This window comes from Streptopelia decaocto, assembly GCF_964273445.1.
Source record: "Streptopelia decaocto genome assembly, chromosome: 5".
Taxonomy (NCBI): domain Eukaryota; kingdom Metazoa; phylum Chordata; class Aves; order Columbiformes; family Columbidae; genus Streptopelia; species Streptopelia decaocto.
Window position 1 is genome coordinate 24735225 of NC_138659.1, and position 24475 is coordinate 24759699.

General features: G+C 38.6%; 1 protein-coding gene across 1 annotated transcript; it reads right to left on the reverse strand.

Moving 5' to 3' along the window:
- Positions 1-4242: 4242 nt before the first annotated feature.
- BRDT (bromodomain testis associated) lies at positions 4243-23869 on the reverse strand (the record flags this gene model as incomplete). The annotated part of the gene is given in 18 exon segments (XM_082053155.1): positions 4243-4320; positions 5056-5215; positions 6030-6232; positions 7509-7582; positions 10332-10473; positions 11765-11877; positions 12606-12777; positions 14024-14083; positions 14995-15131; positions 15948-16061; positions 16149-16441; positions 16516-16703; positions 17984-18172; positions 18378-18506; positions 19522-19893; positions 20998-21170; positions 22878-23007; positions 23744-23869. Coding segments are annotated over 18 exon segments (2838 nt in total). The 5' UTR covers positions 23855-23869.
- Positions 23870-24475: the final 606 nt, after the last annotated feature.

Here is a 24475-nt window from a genome sequence, read left to right on the forward strand (position 1 = left end):
GATAAGCTTGCATTTAGACAGAATACGTATAATTTTTTGCTGTGCATAGAACACAGTTTGTAGAGTTGTTTTTTTTTTTTTTTTTTTTTTGTAACATACCAAATGCTTTCTCCTACTTGTTCTAAATCCAGACTTACAAATATAGACACTGATGTTGAATCCTAGTCCTGTTGAAAGCAGTGACAGAATTAATGCTGGTTTCACCATCCCTGCTCATTGTTGCAATGTGAGCCCTACAGACTTAAGGCCAGGAGCTTTGTCAGGCTACTGGGCTGTTTAAGGCTCCTTCCTTCTCTTGGGCAAGAAGAGAAGAAACAACATCAGAAGCTGATGATTCAGTCAAGACACCAATCTCTACAGACTCCTGTAGGATTATATGAATCATTCCTACACCAAGCCTGAGCCTTCCGTTCATGCTCAGATTACTCATACCACCAACTCTAGGATTAGCATACAGCTAATTTTTTATACATCAGACGTTGTGCTAAATAACCTTTTTTTTTTTTTTTTTTTTTTTCCTGTAGGGAAGAAGCCTTCACGGCTTTGCAATATCAGACTAACTGCAGCAGGATTTTCCCTGAAATGCACCTCGATAAACCAGTGAAACAGATAGACAAGTTAGAAAGTTTGGTATGAGCAAAGCACCCAGCATTGTTTTTTATGTCACAGCAGTCATCAAATTCCTTAATAAACCAATAATTAGAATGAACTAGTAGAAAACATCCCCCAAGGAAAATTGGAAAGCCAAGGTTGGAAATCCTAGAGTTGACCACGAGCTTCCGCTTGCCTCTAAGGAAAGGCTGATGGAAGCCCAGCAACAGATTAGGCACAGCATTCACAAAATGATAGCAGCCATCTAGAATATATGGAGAATTAAGGTTTGATCCATGATGTGCTCTATTATAAGCAGGTATTTGGCCAAGCTATGCCGTATTTCTTGTACAAACCACAGACCTGTGTTTTTTTTTTTTTCCACAAGAATAGAACTAGGTCTATTTGTAGTTCATACATCACTAGCTACCTAGGGGGCTTTATGTAAATGGTGCAAATCCTTTGCAATAGCCTATAGGGTTTAGCTATGTCATCGTCTGATATTAGATATGGATCCCATATCAGAGCTGAGATGATGGTAGTGCTGGAGACCAAGCAGTTCAGAGTGGCTTTTGCATGGTGAAGTTGCTGCACACCCTGGCTCAGCATTGCTGCACATCCAGCTGCACTACCTTAGCTGTCCTGTTTGCCACGCAAGCAGTAGAAATCCTCTTTTAAGGAGCACTTTCTTTGTACTCCAGAATCACACTCTCTACGTATGTGTGGCAAACCTGTTTGTACAAGGCAAATAACTTATGCACATTTTCCAACATTTTGCAGAAGAAAGCATAGAATATTCTATGTATCTCATGCCCACTCATAGCAACTATGAATATGAAAAATTGAGAACCTCAACAATTATTTTTCTGTTGTCCTTATATTTTGATTTTTTCCATCTTCTGCTCTAAATTACTCTTCTAATGGGAGCCAAGCCAAACCATCCCCAGGGCAGATTGTCTTACGTGCTTTGACAGTGTGCTTAGCACTTCATGATGTGCCATCTGCCTGCTTATCTTTTGTCAGTTCAACTAATCCTGTTTCTCTGAGACACAAAAGAGGACAACTTTGCACATCACTGACTCTGTCTCCAGCCTGACCAACTCATACTTCATAGTAAAAAAAATAACATATTCCATTTATTAATTACAGAGGAACTTAGGTTTTAGCTATCTTACTGTTCAATTTACAAGTAGATACAATCTACTAGTGTAGGTGCAAGTTAGTGCAACTGTTTTCACAAATGATCAAGGTAACTTGATGGCCTAATGGAATTTAGTACACATTTTAACTGTTAGGTAACTAACTATACTTAGTCTATTTAAGCAGCTTATTGTTTGCAGGCTGTATCTGCACAAGCGGTATTCCTGCTCGCTTGAGTGCGGTGATAGCTTTGGGAAAACACAGTCGTTACAGGCTTGCTACTCACCTATGCTAGGAGGCCATCTCCCTGTCCTCTGAACGCAGCCTCCTGTCTGGAGGCAGAAGCTGATTATCCTCTAGCTGGCTTGTAGGTTGCAAATGAAGGGTTCATCAGTTTAGCAGTAGCAGCGCTGACATTGTACCTTTAAGTCATCAAGACAATATAGTCACAGAAGCTGGAATTAGCTTGTGAAGGGGCAAACATACCAGTTCATACTGTTAGCGATGCACATATGGTTATATAGAACAGATGAAATTCAGATAATTAATTGTTGCCTTTCCCCTCTGTCACCTCCTGTTTCGAAAACGAGATCCTGAGCTTGCATTAACCCAGTCAGAGAGTATGTCCAGGTGATGGCAAGGTGGGGAGTCCAAAATGCAAACTGTAATATTTTATTAAAGAACAAATAGCAATTAATGATGCATAAAGCACAAATGAAGGCAGGCCTAAATTGCTTTGATGTGGATATGAAACAAGACATTCTAATAGCATCACTTTACATTACTACCTTTCAGCCCAAATCCCCTTCCTAGCCAAGTACTGTATGATTTACTCGGACCTCCCAAACAGCATACCCTGGGGCCTTCCCCAGACATTTCAAAGGGCGATACCCCATTCTGAGCATTTGTAAATATACATTCTGCTATGGTACCTGCAGAGGTACAAGATACAAAGTGGCATTTAATTGCAGAATAGATATTTTGGAGGTAGCACTAGCTTGTGGGCCTGCTACCTGAAAGACCAGGCTGGCGGTTTTGGACATGCTTGAGCTGTCATTTATTAATTTAGGTGCAATTTGTTTCCTTTATCTAAAGATTCAGTTATTTGTAGAAAGTCTTGTCTACTCTGTCTGCTTAGTTGCCTGGTCAGTGTCAGACCCTCGCCACAGCGCTGGCAGCGTTACCTTCGCTTCCAGCTTCGACCCAGGAACTTGGCAGACCAGAAGTCTCCATGGGGATAAAGAGTTTTGAGGGGGAGGTTCAACTAGATCAGTGGCCTCCAAAGTGGAGCATGGGAAGAAAATATTTAATACAAATCAATATTTTAAAAATTACAAAACATTTTTTAATTACAAACCAAACGTAACTAAGAAAAAAAATCACATAAACACTAAATATTTCTAATTTATCTTTTTAATATAATGTACCTAATATATTAGTACAGTAGAGCATGTGTGTAATTTATACATTAGTATATGTGTCTTGGGGGTGCATCCTTATAATTTTTTACAGGGGCGTATAATGGAAAAGGTCTGGAGACCACTGAACTAGATTATCTCGAGGGGGCCCCTTCAACCAAACATTATCTCTGTAATGTACATTGTGTGTTGGTATTAATTCTATAAAACAATGTTTTATTAGTCTTGTACTTAACTTGAGATAGCTATATGTAATCAACAAGAATGTAGAGTTTTTACACTTTAGTTTCTACTTCAGACAAGTATCCCAAATAAAATCTTGCATTAATCAGCCAGTCTTTCATACTGGAGCCAGAAGTGGTATGGTTTAGATAATTTCTTTCTGTGACGAACCAGAACCATCTGGCAAACATGCTTGCACCCTTATCCAAATGTTAACATAAAATACGTTAAACAGAAGGCCAACATGTCTGGGCCTTAAGACACAAGTATACAGGATTTGCTGCTGAAATTACAGAGTTCCAAGGAAACTTTTATTTTTAATTAGGATTATAAATAAAGTTACACATCCTTTAGAAGTTACCACTATTATAGAGATCTTTTGTCACAGCCCACATTCCATGCAAGCATATCATAGTGAAGTGGTTGCTTTAATAGCAATCACATAATCAACAAGACCTTGATTTAAAGTAGTTTCTATAGGTGCATGTTGTGTATATTATGACTTGATACAGTCAAACAGGAATTTAGCTATGCTTAGTATAACGGATTCTCAAGTGTTTCTGAAAAAGATTGATTTAAAAAAATGAGAAAAGAATCAAGGAGCTGATGTTGTCTCATGTATGTACACAACATAAAACTGTAATCAAAAGAAGAACTACTTTCTAGTAGGCAACAAACTAGATTACATGTACTCTAAACAAGAAAAAAACCATCTTGTAATGCTTCAAGTGTCAATGAACAAGCTTTTAAAATTAAGCATTTGAGAGGAGCTTGCATGCTCTTTAAAGTGGTCTTAACATTTAAGCTTGTAACTGTTACATTTTCAAAGTTGTACAGGTTGTAGTAGTGTTGAAGTTAAGTTCTATATTAACTACAACTTTGACTCAAGATATTCTTCAAAAGATGCCATTATATCACTCTGCAGGTTCATATCAATTGTACAAGCCATCTGCAAGAAAGCGAATTAGTTTGTTTTCAGAGCAATCAGACATTAATTAATACTATGCAGATCAAATATTTAATAGAGATGTAAGAAAAAACTAAAAAGCTTCTTCCCCAAGAGCATACGCTTCCTCTGTTATTACAAGTTTGAGTGTGCGTGTTGTTGAAGTCCTCTTGAAAAGAGCTGAACAGAATGAAAACTTCACTAGACCTTATCTGAAGCTGGCATGATCTCACACTGCAGTTCTTACATCCCATTGGACAACATTGTGAATTAAAAAAAAAAAAAAAATCTAAAAAAATAGTGGCAATTAAAAAAACCAAAGTTCATCACTTACGTCAATAAACCCAGTAAATTAGTTTTAAAAAGGCTCAGTTTTGGTATTTCAGACCAGAACAGAACAACTAGTACTTCTGTTGATGTGGAATGTGTTAGAGGATATACTGCTTGCAAGACTTGAGGTTTGAAATTATTCAAAGGGCAGGGACTCCCCTTTACAATTTTAGTTTTACCATGCAATTACTCTAAGCTTATGGGAGTAATAGGACCAAGCAGATAGTTTTTCACATCCCACCACTTGAAGACCTACTTTGAGTTTCTCGTTTCCTTTTCTAGACTAACTTTTCAGGTAGTTCTGTTGTTTTCAATCATTCAGGCCCTTTAGAATAAGGACCTGAGCTAACATTTTTTATTAACTACTGAAGTTGAAACAGGATCAGCTGGCAAGAGGCAGCTACTTACTGCTTCTCTCCTCCTGCGTTCTTGTTCCAGTTTTCTAGCCAAGTTACGGTCTTGAACAAGAGTGTGTTGTTGAGCTTTGGGCAGTTGTTCACCCTTTTGCTCTTTCTGGGGCTCACAGTCTGTCACTGCCATGGCACCCGATCCTGTGCATTCGTGGCCCCTTAAAAGAAAACAGAAGAGATCAGTATAGGATGAAAGTTATTTCTTCTTTTTTTCTTCATAACAAAACCCAAACATCACCACAGCTGGAAAACTAACATCTGAAAAGTTTATTTGGCTGCTGAAATGATACAGATTTGCAAGGGAAAAAGCCAGTTTGTGTATTTTGGATGTGCAGTTGTGCTGAGTGTGGTTGAGCTCCCTCCATCTGTCACACGGCAGTTACCTCATCTAAACCACTTGTTCCTGAATTAACAAAGCCACCCAGTAGTGAACTTTTGGAGGGGAGGCAATGAATGCTGAAGGTCTTTATTAATTCAAAAACTCCTGATTTGCCTTTCTCTTTGGCTAATCAAGTGGTACTCTGGCATACAGCAGGTTCAATAGAGGTTCTAGCCAATCATTACTGAATTGCAAAGCTGCACTCGTAAATTTATTTTCTTATAGCATATCCTGAGCACAGAGGTGGAGCATCATACCAGTGCTCCAGTACAGTTATCATCACTAATCAAGTATGCTTCTTCAACTGTAACAGCACCCATGCCAACCATATTTATTATACAACTTCAAATAACAGTATTATCAGTTTATAAAGCTGACTTTCATTCTTCAGCACTGTTGCATCCTTACCCATGATGGGAGGCACACATCACATCAATTAAGCAGCCTGAGGCTGAAATTCTTTTTGTAGAAGACAAAAAGACCATACTATTATTTAACGATCCAGATTGTAGGCCCTGCACATAAACAAAGCATACAAGCAAAAAAAATATATACATATCTAGAATAATATTTAAAGAGATGTGGTTACAAACCTCTCTTTTTCTTGAGGAAGGTTTTGCAGTTCACTCTCAGCTTGCTCCAGAGGCCTTTTTAACTCCTGTGCTTGCCCACTCCTCCTCTTTAGTGCCACCTTCCTGAAATGCTTGAAGCTCTCTGCAGATGTTTTTATTGGAGCTGGAAGCCTCATCATTTTACACAAGCTTACCCAGGAATCTCTGTTCTTAAATCCCGTATCCTGAAATTATCAGAGGAAAAGGAAAACAGAGGCAAAAATACTCCACAACTACTAATCACACATTCTCTGCTTAGTTCTTACATTAGCACAATGTTGTTCTGACTAGACCTGTTTAGGAATGTCTACAACTAAATATCCTCACTTTGGCAGAATATTAGTGCAAATACAGCAATGTAAGCAGACTTTGACATTTTTCTCTTCAACTTTGAGATTATTTAGCAATGTGCTAAAATTGTTAGCACTTGTAGCTATTCTTACCCAATCCTTTACATTCACGTATTTTTAGTTACAGAAAACATTAATTCACAAGACTGAGCTTATTCAAGGTCTATTTACAATATTTTGATACAGAGAACATCAATCTAATTTCTAGACATAATCCTTATATAACAACAGTTTTGTTGTTTTATTCTTCCCACCTCTAGTGGCATATTCTTCACAGCATAAAACAGCATAAGCCCAGGATTCTTAAGCAGTACCACTTCTACTAGAAAGTCACGTGTTTATGAAGGAAATACATACTTCTTGAATTTAATTCGATAAGCTAGCTTTCTGAAACTTAGCCGCCTAAAGAAAATCCTAGAATATTTTAATTCAACAGACCATGTATTAATACAAACTTTTAGGTCTAGAGGCTGACATGGTCAATTATTTAGGCTAGTAATTTTGATTTGATATTTTCAAATAGTTGATTACCACAGAAGAAATTAAATAATCGGTAAGAAAATTCCTCTGTTCCTCCATTTAAGATAACCTGTTGTATGATGCTAGGAAATATTTTGCTTGGCTTAGTTTTAATGGAAACCTTCAGATTGTTTCCCAGTTGTAGTAATATCATCAAAAGCATATCATCCTGTTTCAGAACAGGTTTTTCAATAGTACCCAAGGCTGTATTGCACACTACTCTTATTTTTGTTACTAGATCAGCAAAGGAAAGCACACTAGTAACTTGAATATTAGAACTAGATCAAGGAACACTGATAGTTTAAATATTAAACTAGATAAGAAGCCATATTTTTCATGACTATATAGATATTATTTTTAACTTAATATTATATAGTTTACCTTCTGAAATGATCAAAGCCCGTAGATTTTTATTTGGTTGGTTTTAGCACTAGAAAGTAGATAAATCTGTATAGTTTATGACAATACCTAAGACCTATCAGACACAAAATATTTGAATCATAAAAGACCAGATTTTCAGGGAAGATCCCAGGACGGGGAATTATTGGTACTAGTAAGTATTCTCCTCAAACAGAACTTAAGCAACACTTACCTTTCTTGGAAGACCTTTGGATTTTGGCTCTAGCGTGTTTATACCATTAGGTGTATCATTAGGTGTAGAATGACCTGATAGAAGAATAAAGATTTTTTACTCACACTAATTTTATTGTCCGTATTTCCTCAAATTTAAGAGATAGAAATCTAGTCATTCTAGAAGTTGACTTAACTGACCCTGCAGTTTTTTATTGTTATTATTTGGTTCAGAATGACAGAAATGCTCCCAAACATTTCCTAAGCATAAGTTGAACCAGACCACTTATTTCTAGTTTGTGGCAGGAAAGGAGTGGTTAATTTCAACTACAAATGAGAAATTAACTCCTGGTTAATTCTAGGAAAGGTCCCAGCAGAATGCCCCAGAAGTTTGGTCAAAAACTCTCAAAACAGCACCCTGCAGGTTGCTCACCTCCTGTCTCCTCCCCACACAGCCCTCTTCTATTTCCATTCCCAAATTTAAAATAAAAGGGCAAAATAGGTCAGCCAGAAGGGGCTATTTCCAGTAACCTACAGAATGTATGAATACTTTATGCTGTTACCTCTTTATTGCTTGTGAGGGAAAAAACCCCAACACTTACACAGGCAAAGCGCAAGTGCTATTTTGACAACACTAACTTTAGGTTAACGGTTCTAATACGCTGTATCACCATAGAAAATCCATACTACTTTGGGTGAAAAACACTTTCCCCAAACCTTTTAAAACTTAAAAAGCCTTTTAAAATGCAGGAACAGATACCATAACGACCGTAGGAAATTGTAAGTCTTTTTGGATGTCTGAATCTAGAATGCCAAAGGCAGAGCAAACCCTCAGGCAGTTTGTCATAAAAGCAGTTTTCAGAAAGACCTCTCAGCCTCCCAAAGTCCCATCAAGAACACTGTCTGACCTCTACCTGTGCCCACACGCATTGCCTCAGAGATAGTATAATTGCAAGTGAGCAGGAGAGTTTTTACTATACAGTGGAATAAAATTAGATGAAAGAGTTCTGAAGTCTCTCAAGTCCTGTTGAAGAGTTCCAAATCCTGGTATCTCCTTTCTCATGAATTCCAGGTCCAGATAAGCAAAGTCTACCTAGAAAAAATTCTGTTAGAGACTTCTTCTCCAGAGCAGAGAAGCAGTATATGAAGCTGTCCCCTCTTAATACAACAGGCATCTTTCTTTCATCAATAATTTATCCTCATACTGGCAGCTTGAGTCTTCATATAAGAAACCTGACAATCATGAGCATTCCAAAATAAAGCAAAGAGCTTTACATACCTCAAACCACCTAACCCTATTGTTAAGATCAATTTAATCAACCTGTTTTACCTGCCAAGATCCAGATTAATAAAGTCTTAAAAAACAGAAGCCTGTATTTTGCTCTTCCCCTCCCCAATTCTAATTTTCTACAGGAGTTAATAGCAAAAAGGCAAAGATACCACCAAGCACAGTTGGGTTGTGTGTCATCACAGGGACAGCCAAACACCACGGTATCATGGAAGGGGACAGATAACTACAGTCACATAATGGTGTTAAAAGCTCTGCTATGCTCTGCTGATGTTCAAGTGTACTCAGAGTCTTATTACTGGGTAGTTCCCGTATTAAACACAGGAGCTCCTCTACAACTGTCCACACAACTGCCCCTTGAAAGCAGGGAGAAGATAGAAACAGTACCAATAAAATGAGGATTAGGGAGTACAGGGATAACAACTAAGCAGTAAATAAGTGTGGAAGGGAGAAAGCTTTCCCAGTAGTTTTGGCTATGCTTTTTTGACTGTGAATATTAAAACAGTGAGTTGATTTATTCCTGCTTGTTTTCCTAGTCCTTTAACATATGAAGGTAACACCAGGATCTTTATAATTACAGTCACACAATATATGGGTCAGGAATTTAAGTTTTAGATGAAGAACATTAGCTGAATCCATGGAACCCAAGTACCAGCTCCAGCTGCTGCAAGTCTAAACAAAGGGCATCAGTATGTGTATGAATCAGCATGTTAAGACCATGAAAACACTGAGTAGAACATTTTTGAGAATTAAATCTCCATCTTTAGAGTTGCTTTAATGCAATTCATGTACCCAGCATTATTCTTTGACAAGAATTAAAGAGTTAGTCATGGAGAAAGCTGAGCTTTTTAATTTCATCATGTTTTCAAAAGCTTGTTCCTTCCCCTGTTCAAGCCTACAGAGGTAGCCTAGAGAAGAAAGAGTGAAGGAACAGTCATGTCCGGTAACACAAGGCTCTCAGCATGGGTGGTCAGTGTCCAGCTCAGAGTTCTTTAGAAATGTGTATGAAGTCTGATGCATTCCTGTATGGAATGCAGCTCTCAAGGAACCTGTGTTCTTGTAATTGCAAGTTTGTCCCATTGTGAAAGCCTGTTTGACATTGCTTTACAGTCAGATTCTTGTCACCAAGAGCCAGAGATAGTAACTCAAAATACACACAAAGTGTCCTGGGAAAAGAGCTTCATGAAGCTTCACCAGAAGACAGCTGAAAGGCCACTGCAGTTGGACAGATTGGAGCACCACTGGTTCTCTTGGACTTCCCAGAAGACCAGGTTAGTAATCTCTAGTACTAAATTCAGAAAGCTAAGTTCTTAAATCAAAAAGTCATTTGCATTATATATTTTATCACAGAACAAGAACCAAGCATCTATTTAACTTTTCCTTTTTTTTAATGGCAACAAATCAAAAAGGAAAAAAGGGAAGACTTCACCAATTTTTCCGCAAACCAATTAATGTGCAAGTGTTCAACATTTTATTTCTTTAAGCCAGGTTGTTCATATACATTTTTAACTTTGCCACCCTGATATCAGTTACAGTTTCTGTTATGACAATACATACTTTGTTCTTGACTTAAGGATATTGAATCAGCCGTTCTGTCACTGGCCTTGCTTTGAAGTTTATTTGATTTGTCTAGATGTATTGTTTTCTCAGCTTGTTTACTTGAATCAGCACCGTCAACCTGGGAAGTTGTGTCAGATACCTAGAAGAGAAGTTAGACTTCCAAATAGGTTCTGAAGTGCTAAACATGTGGATTCTTACTATACAGCAACAGGATTAAAGATTTAGAAGCTTTACTTTAGAGCAGTAAATTGTTGCAGCTCTAGCTTCTGTGAACACCAGGGAAGAATTACATTTCATTCACATTATGGTAGTCAAAACAAGTTCTTACATTAACACTTTGGATTCACATCATGAACTGCTCAGAGATCCCAAGTGACAGAGCGGGTAGAATGAGAGAAACTGATACAAGCTCTTCAACCCTTAACACAGTACAACATAAGTTTTTTACTGTTGTAAAGCAGATTGCTCCACCCTAGCTAAGGCTGGGTGAAGGGCAGCTGTATGGCTCCAGTTCAGGGGTAGCTTTGCTCCATGTAAGCTTGTGGTAATCCCCTCACACCGGGGAAGGTGTTGTACAGACCCCAGTCTCATAATATGTACTGCTTGCTGCCTTTGGCTACTGGATGCAAATGGGAAAGGATGAGTTGCTCTTCCTTTCTTGAGGGACACATTCTTGTGCTCATAGACTCCAGAAGCAGTTTCTATCCATTTCAGAAAATAAAAGCTATTAAAACCTAAAGCAGCTATGTTTGAAACCATGTTGAGAGAGATAATTAAACATCTTAAGATGGAAGAGATCATGCTGCTTCACTAACAACAATAACTTCCTTTGTAACACAGAGCCCCTTCTAACCAGGATACTCTCCAAGAGCATACTAAAACAAATCAACAGTGACTAAATATTTCACAGCCTCATCTATGACCCTGAAGGCCCTGGTTTCCATGGCTTTAGGAACATGAAGTAAAAGCAACACCCTTTTCCAGGGTAGTCTCTAGAGTCTTCTGAGTATTGCTGAGCTTATAAGATTAATATCTCTAGATAGCAGGAACATACAGTATAAGCTATATCTTATGTGAAACTGTAGGTTGACAGGGTGGGCTTATCCTATGTGCAAGATTTACTTAAGTTTAAGCTATAAAAGTAAAAAAGAAATAAAGTAAGCTTTATAAGTATGTTATAAACTTGATATATTGATCAGCCAAAGTCTTCCCTGTTGTGTTATAGCCAACAGGCCATGAATTAATGCCCTATTAAAGGATAAGAATCACTTTGTTAGTGGGGATTTTAGATAACTATTTTGTTGTAAACCTTAAGTGGCTCTTCATTGCAAATGAAAACCTAGAATATTATATATCAGATCTTAAGTGAATAAGAATGTGCTTTAAGTAATTTATTTGAAATGAATGCATTGGAAAGAAGCATTATTCACCTCTGGAAGAACATGTGTGCGCTGAGTGCCAGAAGACTGATTTGTCCTTGGAGTACTCTGAGGAGTTTGCTGGTCTGGAGCATCATGCAGAGCAGATCCAGCTTTGATTATACCTGAGAAAGAAGTAGTGTATGATTTCCCCTAACATGGCAAGTGCGGTCCTACATCTCAAAATTAGGTCACTGTTCATAACTGAGGATTAACTAGATATGGAGATATGTATCCTAGCTGCACAATGAGACAGTTATTTTTAATTAGTTTCTAATTGACTTCTCAGTTAATCAGCTACTAGCTCAATCTGTCTCTACCAAAAAAACTCAGAAGTGTCTGAAGCTATCAGACCTTCTGAAGCAAGGGAGGGAAAAGAATAGATCCTTGGAACAAGTTTCTAAACAACTTAATATCCAATATGTCTAGACAACAGCAATCAGTTCAGAGCACCTATGGCACCAAGCCTTGAATTCAGCTCATAGGGAATTCAGACATGAACTTGAGGGGTGGTGATGGGTTCAGGCATCTAACTCCTGCCTTAAGGTGTTCAGCACTTCCCGTAACCCCAGGTTCTTTAAGGTATCATTTTCCACCTCAGAGGAAGGCACAAAAACATCCCCCTGTTTTAATACTATTCTGCTCCACCACAAGTGCCCCAGTAATCTGAAACCAGCCACTCCTCAGTGCTGCCACACTTATTTATATCATGTTCTTTATAATCCATACTCTGTAATAACTTTCTTTACCCACCTGTTAACCTCCAAAACCCCAAGATAAGCTTTTTTGACAATGCAAACATCCCTTCTTTCCTCAGCAAATACAGCCATGATTCTTGCCATAAAGATGTTACCTGAAGGAGACTGGGCATTTTGTTCTGGTGGTTTAAGTGTTGTATTCGGTAAAGGCTGAAGCCTTGACAGGACATTGGGAGGTGGCTGCTGCAGTTCAGATGATCCACAGTTTTGCAAGCTACTAGTAAGAGATGAGGGCTGTGCTTGCAGAATGGCATTGCAGGATGTCCTCTGGAAACACAGTGGTATTCTCTAGAAAGATTGCAGTAGTTAATCCAGCCAAATCTTCATTTTTGTAGTTATTTAATCCCCTTTCCCCACCACTGCCTTATTTCCTTTGTTTATAGGCTTGAGTAGTCCTTGCATTGCAACACTAACCTAGTGTTTTCAAAGAGTTTAGATGACAAAAACCTATGAGATAAAATGCACTGCCTTGGTCTGACAGATACAGAAAACCCATGAGAACAAAAAAGTGAGGGTTTGAAGTATGATGTTTGTTATTACTCAGAGCCAGCTAGGGGCTGTTATAACTGCCCAAGCTGAAGCTTAATTCCAGTATCCTGTTTTCTCAAGTTCATTGCTGTCATTCTGTCACTGCAAAAGCTGCAGTTTTTAAACAAACAGCATTGCATAATTCCTCCCCTCAATCTTTCTTTATGAAGATGCAGAAGGAGCAGCTGAAAAATAAAATTGCAGCCTAGACTGTATGTATCCAACCAGGCGCTTTAAGTGAAAGCAAATCTATTGTAAGAAGAACGAAGGCTGCGCCATGATCTTGCTTTGAAATCCAAGGTCTCTGTCCCTGGTAGCTTCAAGAAAAATCATGAAAGGCAGCTAACTGACAAGAAACAACACCTGCTGTGTAGACAGGAATAGAGCAATTCCATTTTAGAGGCATTAAAAATGATTTCTAGATAGACCTGCTACTGCTCATAATAATGCCATAGTAATATAAAGTATCCTGAAAATAACCAGTATGTTCTACAACTTCTTTATTTTGAGGTCTACAAATGAGGTTATCTGTATCAAAATAAAGTATTTAAGTGAGGTTTACACTGGTTATTACGTCAATTCTATACTCAAAGATCAACTCGGAACAGTTTTCCTTTTTTTTTGTTGTGGTGTTTTTTGTTTGTTTGTTTTTAAATTTCGTGGGTTAGGTAGGGTGGAGGGTGGGGTATGTGTAGCCTTCTCTTCCCTCCCCCGCACCTTCTCCTTCACCCAACACTGATTACCACAATGACTGTGAGAGGTAAAAGCCTCAGGAGTTCTCCCAGTACATCAGTTTCTATACAGATGCATAAGCTACTTCTAACAAACAGATTTTACATCTCCATGTAAATCAGTCCTACAGAACAAGGAGAACTCAAGCTGCATTAATTACTTCCTGATAAACTTGTGTCATTTCCGGTACCATTGTATGAAACAAATAACTTTGTTTAGGGCAAAACCGTTATATACATTCCAATCAGTTTACCTTAGACTTTTGCATAGAAGTTGGACAGTTCTGCCTGGTTCCTGTCTGTTTTGAGCAGGTTTCTGTAATGTAAATGCAGTGAGGTGAGCAGAAAGAGGGGAACAGAAAAAGAAGAATCAGTCGTTCACATGTTTCCTTATTCATACCCACAAGATGCAAGTTGCAGTTGTACCTAGAGAGCCAAACCTCACGCTGAAAAGAACATTCTTATCTTGAATACTTTGACTTCAGCTTGGTGTGTTTAGAAAACTTCTCCCAGATATATTAAAAAAATAAAACAAACACAAAGGTTCATGCAGGATCGAGGTCTTTCCTGCCATCAATGACTTCACTGTGTTTGCTTCCCCACACTATGAAAGGTTGGACATTCATCTTGCCTCACAGTTACCTCCTACAGATATCTACACTGTAACCTCCAGTCTGGCAGATCCATTCTGTCCTAGAAAACTAAAGAGTTCTGTGTATAGACAGAAACATCATTCTGATATCCTGATGCTGCAGCACTGTAACGTCCCTTGAAAAAACATGAGCTAGCTTAAGCATCAGAGTAGACTTTAGCTCTCCAGTCAATGCTGTTGGCACTTTTGCCCCTCATTTTAGGGGGCTAGGCCTTATCCACAAGGTAAGGTATTCTTCATACTGCAGACCAGAATATGAAAATAAATCACAATTTCAAAAAGGAATCAAAACCACAAGAGTAAGTTATAGCCTAATAGTCATGACTCCAGGTTAGATACACAGACCTCTTTCTAGCCAATTTTGGTCCCAGATAAATTAAATGGATGGGGGTTTTTTGTGTGTGGTTCTCCCCCCACCACCACCCCGGACCCAGTATTAAGGCACTCATTGAATAGCACTGCAATTGAGCCTTCAACATGGAGCAGACCTACAAGGGTAACCAAAATCCTTGGTCAGTGTGTGGAACAGTAGATGCTAACTGAGAAGGCAGATGTTTTGCCTACACAAACACAAAGGGAAGCTTTTTGACCTGATTCGGAGTCGCTGCTATCTGAGGAGCTGGAACCACTGCCAGAGTCCGAGGAGCTGCTGCTGTTGCTGCTGTCACTCAGTCTGCTCGGTCCAATACTGGACTCAGCATTGTTTTCAGCTGCAAGAGGGGAAAAAAAGGAATGTGTAACAACCAGCAGTGGAACAGTCATGGTGCACAAGTCTAGAATCAACCTTGTTAGGTCTGTTCTCCCATATAACAGCTCATCTGCTATTTCCTTTTTCTCTGTCCATTTAGCAGTGGATTTGAGACCTTTACAGAGGAAGGAAATTTACCAGCAGCAAGCTAGCTGAATGAATGAAATAGCCAAGGAGGAGCTGTAATCACACAACTTACAACCCTGAAGTAGGTTAAAACCATACTGCCTTAAGACACAATTTCAGGCAATTTTAGCCTGTAAATTTTCCTGCTGCTCAGTGTTCCTGTGCTTGTTGCTGCTGCCAGACTTGCATGCTGAGGTCTTTATCTATAGCCAACTCTCCTCTTTCCCAAGCCATATGTACTCCAGAATTGTCATCTTTTGCCACCTCCCCACCATCTGACTATTTTGTATCTGCAGGGTTGATTTAATTCAGTTTATAATGATTTTGCAGTCAAAAGGTGTTTTCAAAGTGTGTTGGTCTGATAGAAGCTTTGGATATGAGAAGTTACATGGATACCTGTTTCCCTGGACACAAGTCTTTGTTAAGTGCCAGCTTATGCTCTTCCTTGTAAAGAAGCCAGATGCTAGTTGGAAAGATTCCCTGGCCTGCCTCCTCCCTCTCCCCACAACATATTCTTTGCAATTGATTTCAGCTGCTTCTTTAAGCTTTTATTTCTAGGATGTTGTCAAGACATCATGCAGTACCATAGGCCCAAGGAGATAATCACACATTAACCTATTTCTATTGCAAATGAATAAAAGAGTCACATTACACTTGAAGTTCTCCTTCTTTGGGTTTAGTTGACCATTGACATCCAGTAGTCTCTTCTCTAGCTCTTGTTTCCTCTCAGAATTACATTGTTCTTTTGACTTGGTCATTTTTTTAGCTGCATGTGAAACAGAAGTTAACATTGCAGCAAAACAGAAAACAAACCTAGACTGGCTTTTTTTAAAGCATCATTTATATTACATACCCCGCTGCTTTCTTTGTTTCTTCCTCAAACAAGTTGCCACATATTTCTCTAGTTCTCTGAGTGTTGAAGCCTTTAAAGTTTCAAAGTCTATTTCTAACTCATCAGGGTTAGAGTTCCTCAGTGAAGGTTCTCTTGACTGTATTATATGGACTACTTTCCCAAGCTTATCTCCAGGGAGTTTATTTATGTCCAAACTCAACTGTCTTTTTTCATCATAATTCATAGGCTTGGCACCATCTTCATCTTCTGACTTAGGTGCCAAGAAGACCTGCTGCATGGTTTTCTTTGATTGACTGCAAGAAAAAAGTGTACTGCAGTAACAGCAGTTTAAAATAATTTTACACCCACACAAGTCCCCCACACTTACATGTTTAAAGATAGCATTTTCTTAGATTTCTTCTTGTGGTTCAGGTTTTTCTTCTTTTGAATCAGGCTTTTTATTTTGGCTTTTTCCTTGTTCTTTTTTTCATTCCTTTTAGCCTTCCCTTTTTTCTTTTTCAGTCTAGGTGAGTATGCTCTGGTCAAAACCTGCAACTGCTGCTGAACAGCTTCAAGCTATCAAAAAATAATACTGATAGTCTTAGGCAACATAGGATGAACAATAAACTGTCCCTAAATAACATGAGAGATTTGTGGCAGCTGAACAGATATTAACAGGGTGTTTGCTTTCTAAGGTTTAATTTCTAAGCATCTTACTATATTGTATATTAGTCACAATCTATGTATATAGAAGATGTAAGGCTACTTATTTTATGCAGACATTGCTAACAGCATGTCTTCTAGCATCCAGTGAAGAATAAAAAAGCATAAGTCACTGCAGGAGTATCCAGCAGCTTCTCTTTAATTTCAAGCATTTGGGAAGCATGTAAGTGCCTCACATTAGGTTAGACCATTACAATGTTACTGAATTAGGCTAGTGGGACTGGCCTTGTGCGTCTTCAGCTCATAAACCCCAGGTATTTTGCAATATAGAATGGCTAGTTGGGACATTATAACAGCTTTCTCTGAAGACCCAACACAAGTTTGTTTAAACCTCATAGGAATTTGAAAGAAGATGGGTAGACAATGAGAATTAGGATTCAGTTACACTGAAATACTTCACTACTGCAAAGGTTGTCTTTTAGACTTCTGGTTGCCCCCAGGCCTAATATTCATGAATTTATGATGCATATGCTACTCTGACAAATACTGAGAACTAAACTGTCCCTCATTTGACTAGCAGAACAAATGCTAATTTTCCCCATAGCTTCTAGATACAGCAGCAACAGGTTAGTGCAAAATTCAAGCAAAAGCAAGACTCTTTCCACTTTTTGCCAGTAAAGCAAAGCCATGCTTCACATTAGCATGAGATTCCTCCTGTTTTACCTCATGGTGAGATTTCTGAAGTAGAATTTAATTACTTGCTTTTGTGTGGCTCAAAAGAGACTGTGCAAAAAAAACCAAAACAAAACCAGTTCTTCAACCATATGAAGGAAATGTGATTGTTAGGAGAATATGCCACTAAGCTATGTGTGGAGTATCTGGGTGCTCTCATCATACCACAGCAACAGTTTTCTTTTTTGGAAGTTTTGGTTTTGGAAGAGTCATCTGAAGAAATGATAGGCAAGAGTACTAGGAGCAAAGATTCACTAAAATCAGTTTGTATCTGCTGAGGCACTATTCACCTAACATTTGGATGTGCTTCCAAATAGGAACATATTTCTGTATTAAAAAAGACAAATGACTGTAGAACCTTTTAAATACTGATTCTTGCTGCTAAGCCTTAGAATGGACAATTGCAAGTGGCACTGTCAGGAGGAGTATAGTAGTCCTGTGCATTGAATAATAATGCTTACTTGCTTCTGAAGCTTTGCAAGGTGCACTGCTCTCTCCTGGTCAGAGTCTTCAGATGATTTTTCTTCTGAAGAGTCATCATTACTGCTCTCACTGAAATTAGCTTCTGTCATTTCTCTTGTAGGCTGTGGCAGACGAACACTTGCAACAGGCTCATCAGGAATTTTGGCAAAGCGCGTTTCAAAAACATCCTAAAGAGTTAGGTTTGAGGATGGCAGAGAGGTGAGCACATTTCCATATTTCTAAAGGCATTATGAAGTTGCTGCCTGTTTTCTAGAGCTACACAGCAACACAGTAATTGGTAACATTAGTAAATGCAACATCAGAGCACGAGATGACCACAAAGGAATCTTCTAGCCCTGCTATTTCTCAAGTCAGATTTAAGTGATAGCTCACCTGAAGTTTCCTTGCCATAGCAACAGTTTCATGGTCTGGAGGATTACTTTTGTAACAGCTCATGAACATTAATCTAACATCTCTAGCAAATTCTTGTATATCTCCATATTCAAAGTTATCCATTTTCTTCTAGAAGAATAAAATTAATGCACATTTAGGGCTTAGAAGTAGAAAGCATCACTATGAACTGGCAAAAAAAAGATGAAGAATTTTGACAGGTTCAGCTTGTATCAACACAGTAAATATTGTAAAAGCCATTATGGAAACACCTGCTTCTCATCTCAACATTGTCCCTGTAACAGTGTAAGAGAATTTCCTCTTTTAAGCAGATTTGCTAACTAAGTGCTGTAAGCACTGTAATATTGTACTAGTTTCAGCACAAGGTCAATATAAGAGCATTCAGGTGATTTTATTTAGTCATGTGCTCAGCACTTGGTTTTGATTCTAAGCATGCTATTTTTTTATAAAGCCTATTCCATAATTGTTTGAGTCAAAGTAATGGGCTAGAAACAGGGAAATAACCTTTATATTGTACAAGTCAGTTTTCAAGATAATTCAATAGACTATTGAAATTCAACCCTCCCCACAGAAGTGGATCTTGGCTAAATACTTCAACCCCAGGTAGATGTGCCCAGTGTTCACAAAGCACTTGCAAAATATCTCCATCCAGAAATGTTCCTTTTCACAGAAAATGTGAAATATGACAGGTAAATATCCAGTGTTGAGGTTCCAGGGCACCTCAAAGTTAATGAGATTCAAAGAGAAGCAGGAGCTGACATTACAGAATTGCATTTTGTTTTATAGAGCATTAGCAAGAGCATTGTGTATACAGACAAAAGATATTGATATGCAGCCTTCTCAGAGCTGCTTCATGGAGATGGTAATTCCCTCACTACTTATATTACCGTGTTCAACACATGAGTAGATTAGCTGCCATGATATGGTCACACAGACTTTGAAGACTTTCTTCAGCAAGCTGTGGCTGCACTTGTTGAGAGGTAAGTGTGTGTGGTTTCTATGCCCATTATTTCTTTCAAAGAAACAGCACTTATGACATTTTTCAGCTAACACTATAAAAACCAGTCATTACACAAATTGTTAAAGCAAGCACACGAATAGTCTAATTCCTCTAAAACATACTTACTTTAATGGCTCCCAGGTCTGTAGGACATTTGGTGATCCCTTGGCCCTCACCAAGTGAGAAAGATGCAGCAGCTCCAGGTTTTAAGAAAGGCCAGGCATATGCTGCATGTTTCTTTGAAAACATTTCTTTAATTATTGCATTACAGTGTTTTAGTTGTTCTGACAATTGAATCTTTTTAAGAATTTCAGGTGACTGTTGAGAATCTGGCAAGTGTCTCTTCAGAAGCTTATTTGGTATCCTACATTCATTTTCACCTCTGCATGCTTTAACAGCTTTTCTTCCATTAAATGTTGCAGAAGATTCACCACTTGCTGTGAATATTGAAATAGTAGGAGTTGTAGTGTCAGCCTTCCTTTTCACACCTTTTTTTGCCTAGGAAAATAAAATTTTACATTCTAAAATACAGGTGCCCAGAACAGTGACAGAACAGTTTGCTTTCAGAGTACACAAAAAAAAATCTGAAGTGTTAGAACTTGCGTAGCTATTGAAGTCAGCAGAATGTGTCACTTCCGCAAGTTTAGACTGAAAACAAGATCAGCATGCCAACGTCAATCTTGAATGTCAAGGAAAGACCAGGGTACACTACATGTCAGGTTGTGGTCAGTTTTTAGCCATTTGAGAAGACCCCAAGAAGCTGGTAGATTATGAAGTTACCACAAGGTGATTGCCACAGGAAAGGGAGAAAAACTACTGCAATTCATTTTAAGCCCGGTTAGGGCTTTGTGTACAATGCTTATCTCTATTTTTCTTTAACCTGGGTGGTATTTGATTTGGAAGTGATACAATGTGTGCTTTGTCATCAGTGTTCAGACTCTTCAGTAAAGTGTAAATATACACTGTAGGAGAGCCTGGCACATGTGCCTGTTCCTCATTGGAAGAGCAAAACCAAAACTAAGTCAATACAGGAGTGTTTATCTGATGAAAATGTCAGATGTTCACATACAATTCACATTGCAGTTAACAAGAATTTGCTTTTGTGAGCTACAAACACCTTCCAGGACAGTTATAGCTTAAGCAAACATGCTATCTTGGGGGAATCGATCATCTGATTGACATTAAAAAACATGAGAAGTTGTTAATAGATCTTAGAGCTTTATTTTAATATGAAAACCATAAGCTACATCTCAAGGAAAGAACCATTTCTACACCGAGGTGAAGCCTGCAGAATTATAGTAGTAAACTTCAAGTGTGACCATCTTAAAGCTCACCTTATTAATGTGGTTTAAAAATGTTCTCAAAGAAATAAGAGAAGATGTACCAAGCAGTCATCCCAATTTCTACTTAGTGTCTAGAATTAGTACTGGCCTAATTGTTTAGCAGAGACGGACAATTTAATAGAGATCTCTTACTATCTTCTGTCACAATAGAAGTTTTGAAAAGATATTGCACTAAGCATGGCTCCTATGGCTTTGCTGTTAGTGCCTGAAGCGGCAATTTCAATACATTTCTTTCTGAAAGTGATTTGAGGAAACTTACTCTTGAGATAGGGACGGCAGGAGGTATTAAAGCAGCCAGCTGAGCTGCAGACAGAGGAGCTGGGGTAACCTGGTGGAGCTCGTGAGTCATCGCTGGAGGCTGCTCACTGCTTGCAGCTTGTTTCCACATTGTCCTTCGTTCATTTGAGGTCCCAGGATTGGGCTGCTGTGTTTCTGGTTATTTTAAAACAGAAAATTTTAAAATTAGGTCTTAAATGTTGCAGTTAATTTCTTTCATAGCCAAATTGAAGGAATGTCAGCAGAATCACCCTTCCAGACCCAAACTGTACAAATAAATACAAACAAGGGCATTGTTACATACATACAACAGTGGTATCTTCTTCTACTCAGCACCTATACCCTAAGTTCCACATATTTGGGGAAGCTGTAGAGTAACTTCAGAGGGAAGGTTACAGAGACATCACACAAACCTGTGCATTGTAAAAACATTCCTGCCAAGCAGAGAATCAAGTTGTTTTCCACATACACAAAGACGAAGCAACAAAGGGTACATCAGAGTGCATCATTAAGCTTCCAGTTTCTTAAGCATAGCTAAGACCTGCATATACTGCATATACTACAGATATCCATCACTGATTTGAGGATGGTTTAGACCAATGTTTTTCTGGATTTGATTTGGCTGGTTAGATTACCAATGTCTTTTCCAGCTCTGTAACCGTTTGTTTCCCATAGATGTTCACACCTATTAGTTTCTGTGACACAACACTAAGTAACACCATGATGTTCCCTGAAACAGAAGTCAGTTGCCTTTTTGGGGTCTTTTTAAAGGGAAATAAGCTGTGTGTATAGATATGTCTCTAAATCCAAAGTCTGCAAGAGACAGGACAGAAAATTCCTTGATCATAGCAGTGTGCTCTACTGTCCAATTCAAAAAGAAGTTCTTAGAATATTTAAAAGTTCGTACAAGACACATGTTTGTATGTGCAAAGGCATGGAGGGGACTTAAACAGCATCAATACCAGTAAGATGGTGTTACAAAAACATCTCAACAAGTTGTTGCAATCATTTAAGAACTAACTCTGGCTAACTCTGCTTCTAACACATTTCTCAACAGAAGTATTTTCTGAAGTCACTTCTTCCTGTTTGACCAACATATTCTGTCAAGGTAATGAATTGCTTGAGATTTCACTCAAATAAGCTACTAAGAGCAGGTAGCCAGCTGAGTATCCTCCTAACCCCTCTAAAGATTCTTACAAAAGGATCAAGGAATCCACTGCTTTTCTGTATCCATTTACCAGAGCACTGAAAGTGGTGTTGCTCCTCAAATACACCTTGAGGAGAAAGCTACAGAGATCTATCAAACTAGTACTGTTCTGAAGAAACATTTGTTTCAAATACTACCAGCAACAAGGACCACCAGACCACAAACAACAGTAAGAGAAAGCAAGTCAAGTCATCAGGGGACCCTGAAGAGCATAGGAAGTCAGTGATGAGTACCAAGTCGCAGCTAGTCACCTGGGCCCTTGCAATTAGGCTTCTCAATGTCACTTCAAGCATTTACTGTGTAATTCCCTCATAATTGAGATGTCTTGACTGAATCATCCTTTTTGTGAGCAAGAGTACTGCATTTTCCCAGATGTTTGCCTGTGAAGCTATGCTGTTACACTACTGATTCTTACCTCCTCTTAAACACTCTATTGGTAGAAAATAGGAAATTTAGATAGTACATATTAAAAAGTATTATGGCTGCACTGAACCTGCTAAAGCCTTATAGCAATGTTGTTACTTGTCTATATGGGAAGAGCTTGAGAACACCCCAGCTGCTCCATGGTTGAGTTGTGACAAGCTACAGAGGATTGTCTGTTACCAGCTTTTTCTTGTTTAGCATATTAGTAATTCGACACACAACACAGGCCTTACCTTCTGGCTTCTTCCCTTTTCTCTTTCCTTTGTTGAGAATCACAGGTCTTTCTTCTGGTGGCATTTGGGCTATTTTCTGCATAAACACTTTTTCTAGTTCTTGAGCCATAAACACAATGTCATCACCTGGCTGCAAAATATAGTCAGTAACATTCAAAATAAAAGAGGCTGCAGCAACAGAGGTCTGCCTTGTAAAATAAACAGTCTACAGAATCCCACTCCAACAGGTTGAAAAAAGCCACCAGTACCAGAGAGATCTACAAGTCCTTGTCATCGCTGCCCCCCGCCCTTTAATACAAAAGTTGGTTCATTATTGAAATACCCTTTCTCCCTCTGTCCCATTGCACAGTCCTACTTGCTTTATATCCACATACTTCCCACAGCAAAGGGAAAAAGCGTCAGGTCTGTAACTCATCCGTTCCTAGGTTCTGAAAAAAGCTGTTGAAGATTAAAAATGCTAAGACAGCCAACAAACATCCAAGTGCAGGGACATGCTCTCACTTCAAGTTAGGTTAATTAAACTTTTTGGAGGAGTGAAGCACAGCTTCAAGGTTGCTAGCCTTAAATCTGTATAGCAGTTACATGGTGCTTACTGTTCATCAGCTCTGCAACTAAAACACAGAGATTTTGCAGGCAGAATCCTAGTGCAGAAAGACCTGTTCTCTCAGGTGTTGTAACAGCAGGCTAGACTTTGCCTACATGCCCTCAGTCAATCCCAGCAAAGCCCCCCACCTTTCAGAGAAAAGTTTCAAAAACATCATGACAATATTGACTGCAGGTTTTAATAACCATTAATAACCTTGTTTCAGACTTGTTTGTATTGTTCCATCGAGTTGGTTACTGGTAAGAGGCTATGCTTTGCATACCTTGTTATATATATAGCAGTTCAAGAACATAGTTTTAAAGTCTTCAATGCATTCTGCAGCTTTTGTGTAATAATTGTGTTCCAGACGCTTTTTAATGGTCGTCAAATCCATAGGTTTCTTTATAATACTGTAATAATCCTGTGGGTTTGAAAGAGTCACACAACAGATATCTTTAATATTAGGACAGGAAGATTCTTATACATTTAGTCAAGAAAGTTAAATTGCAAGAGAGGAGAACTGCATTATCTTGGAAGGGATATTCTATTTAAAGGAAAACTTCCCCCTGTAGTCACAGGTACCACAGAAATAAGTGTTCAGGAACTCTTCACCTCATGTTCTCCTTGCTCTTTCATACAACATCCGCTCTTCAAAGCCCCAAGGAATGTTTATTTCAAATAGAATCCAGAGCTACACTGGTAGCAGTACTTATGAAAAGTATATGTACTTCTCATTTGTTATCGCAGAGCCATTTACCTGAAGTAGCACTTCAGTTTACAGAACAGGGAGAAAAGCAGCAAAAGACAGACTTTGACAAAAACTCAATCACTGACAAAAGAAGCCACAAAGTTCTCCCAGTTGCTGGTCAAATTCTTCATCCCCTGGGTGATATTGGCTCTCCTCTCAGGGTTAGTCTAGTGAAGATGTGGCAATATGACTGAAAGGCAGCTGGAATGGGAACTATTGTGATTGTTTTAGTGGCATGACTAAAAGCTTACGATTAAGAACATGAGG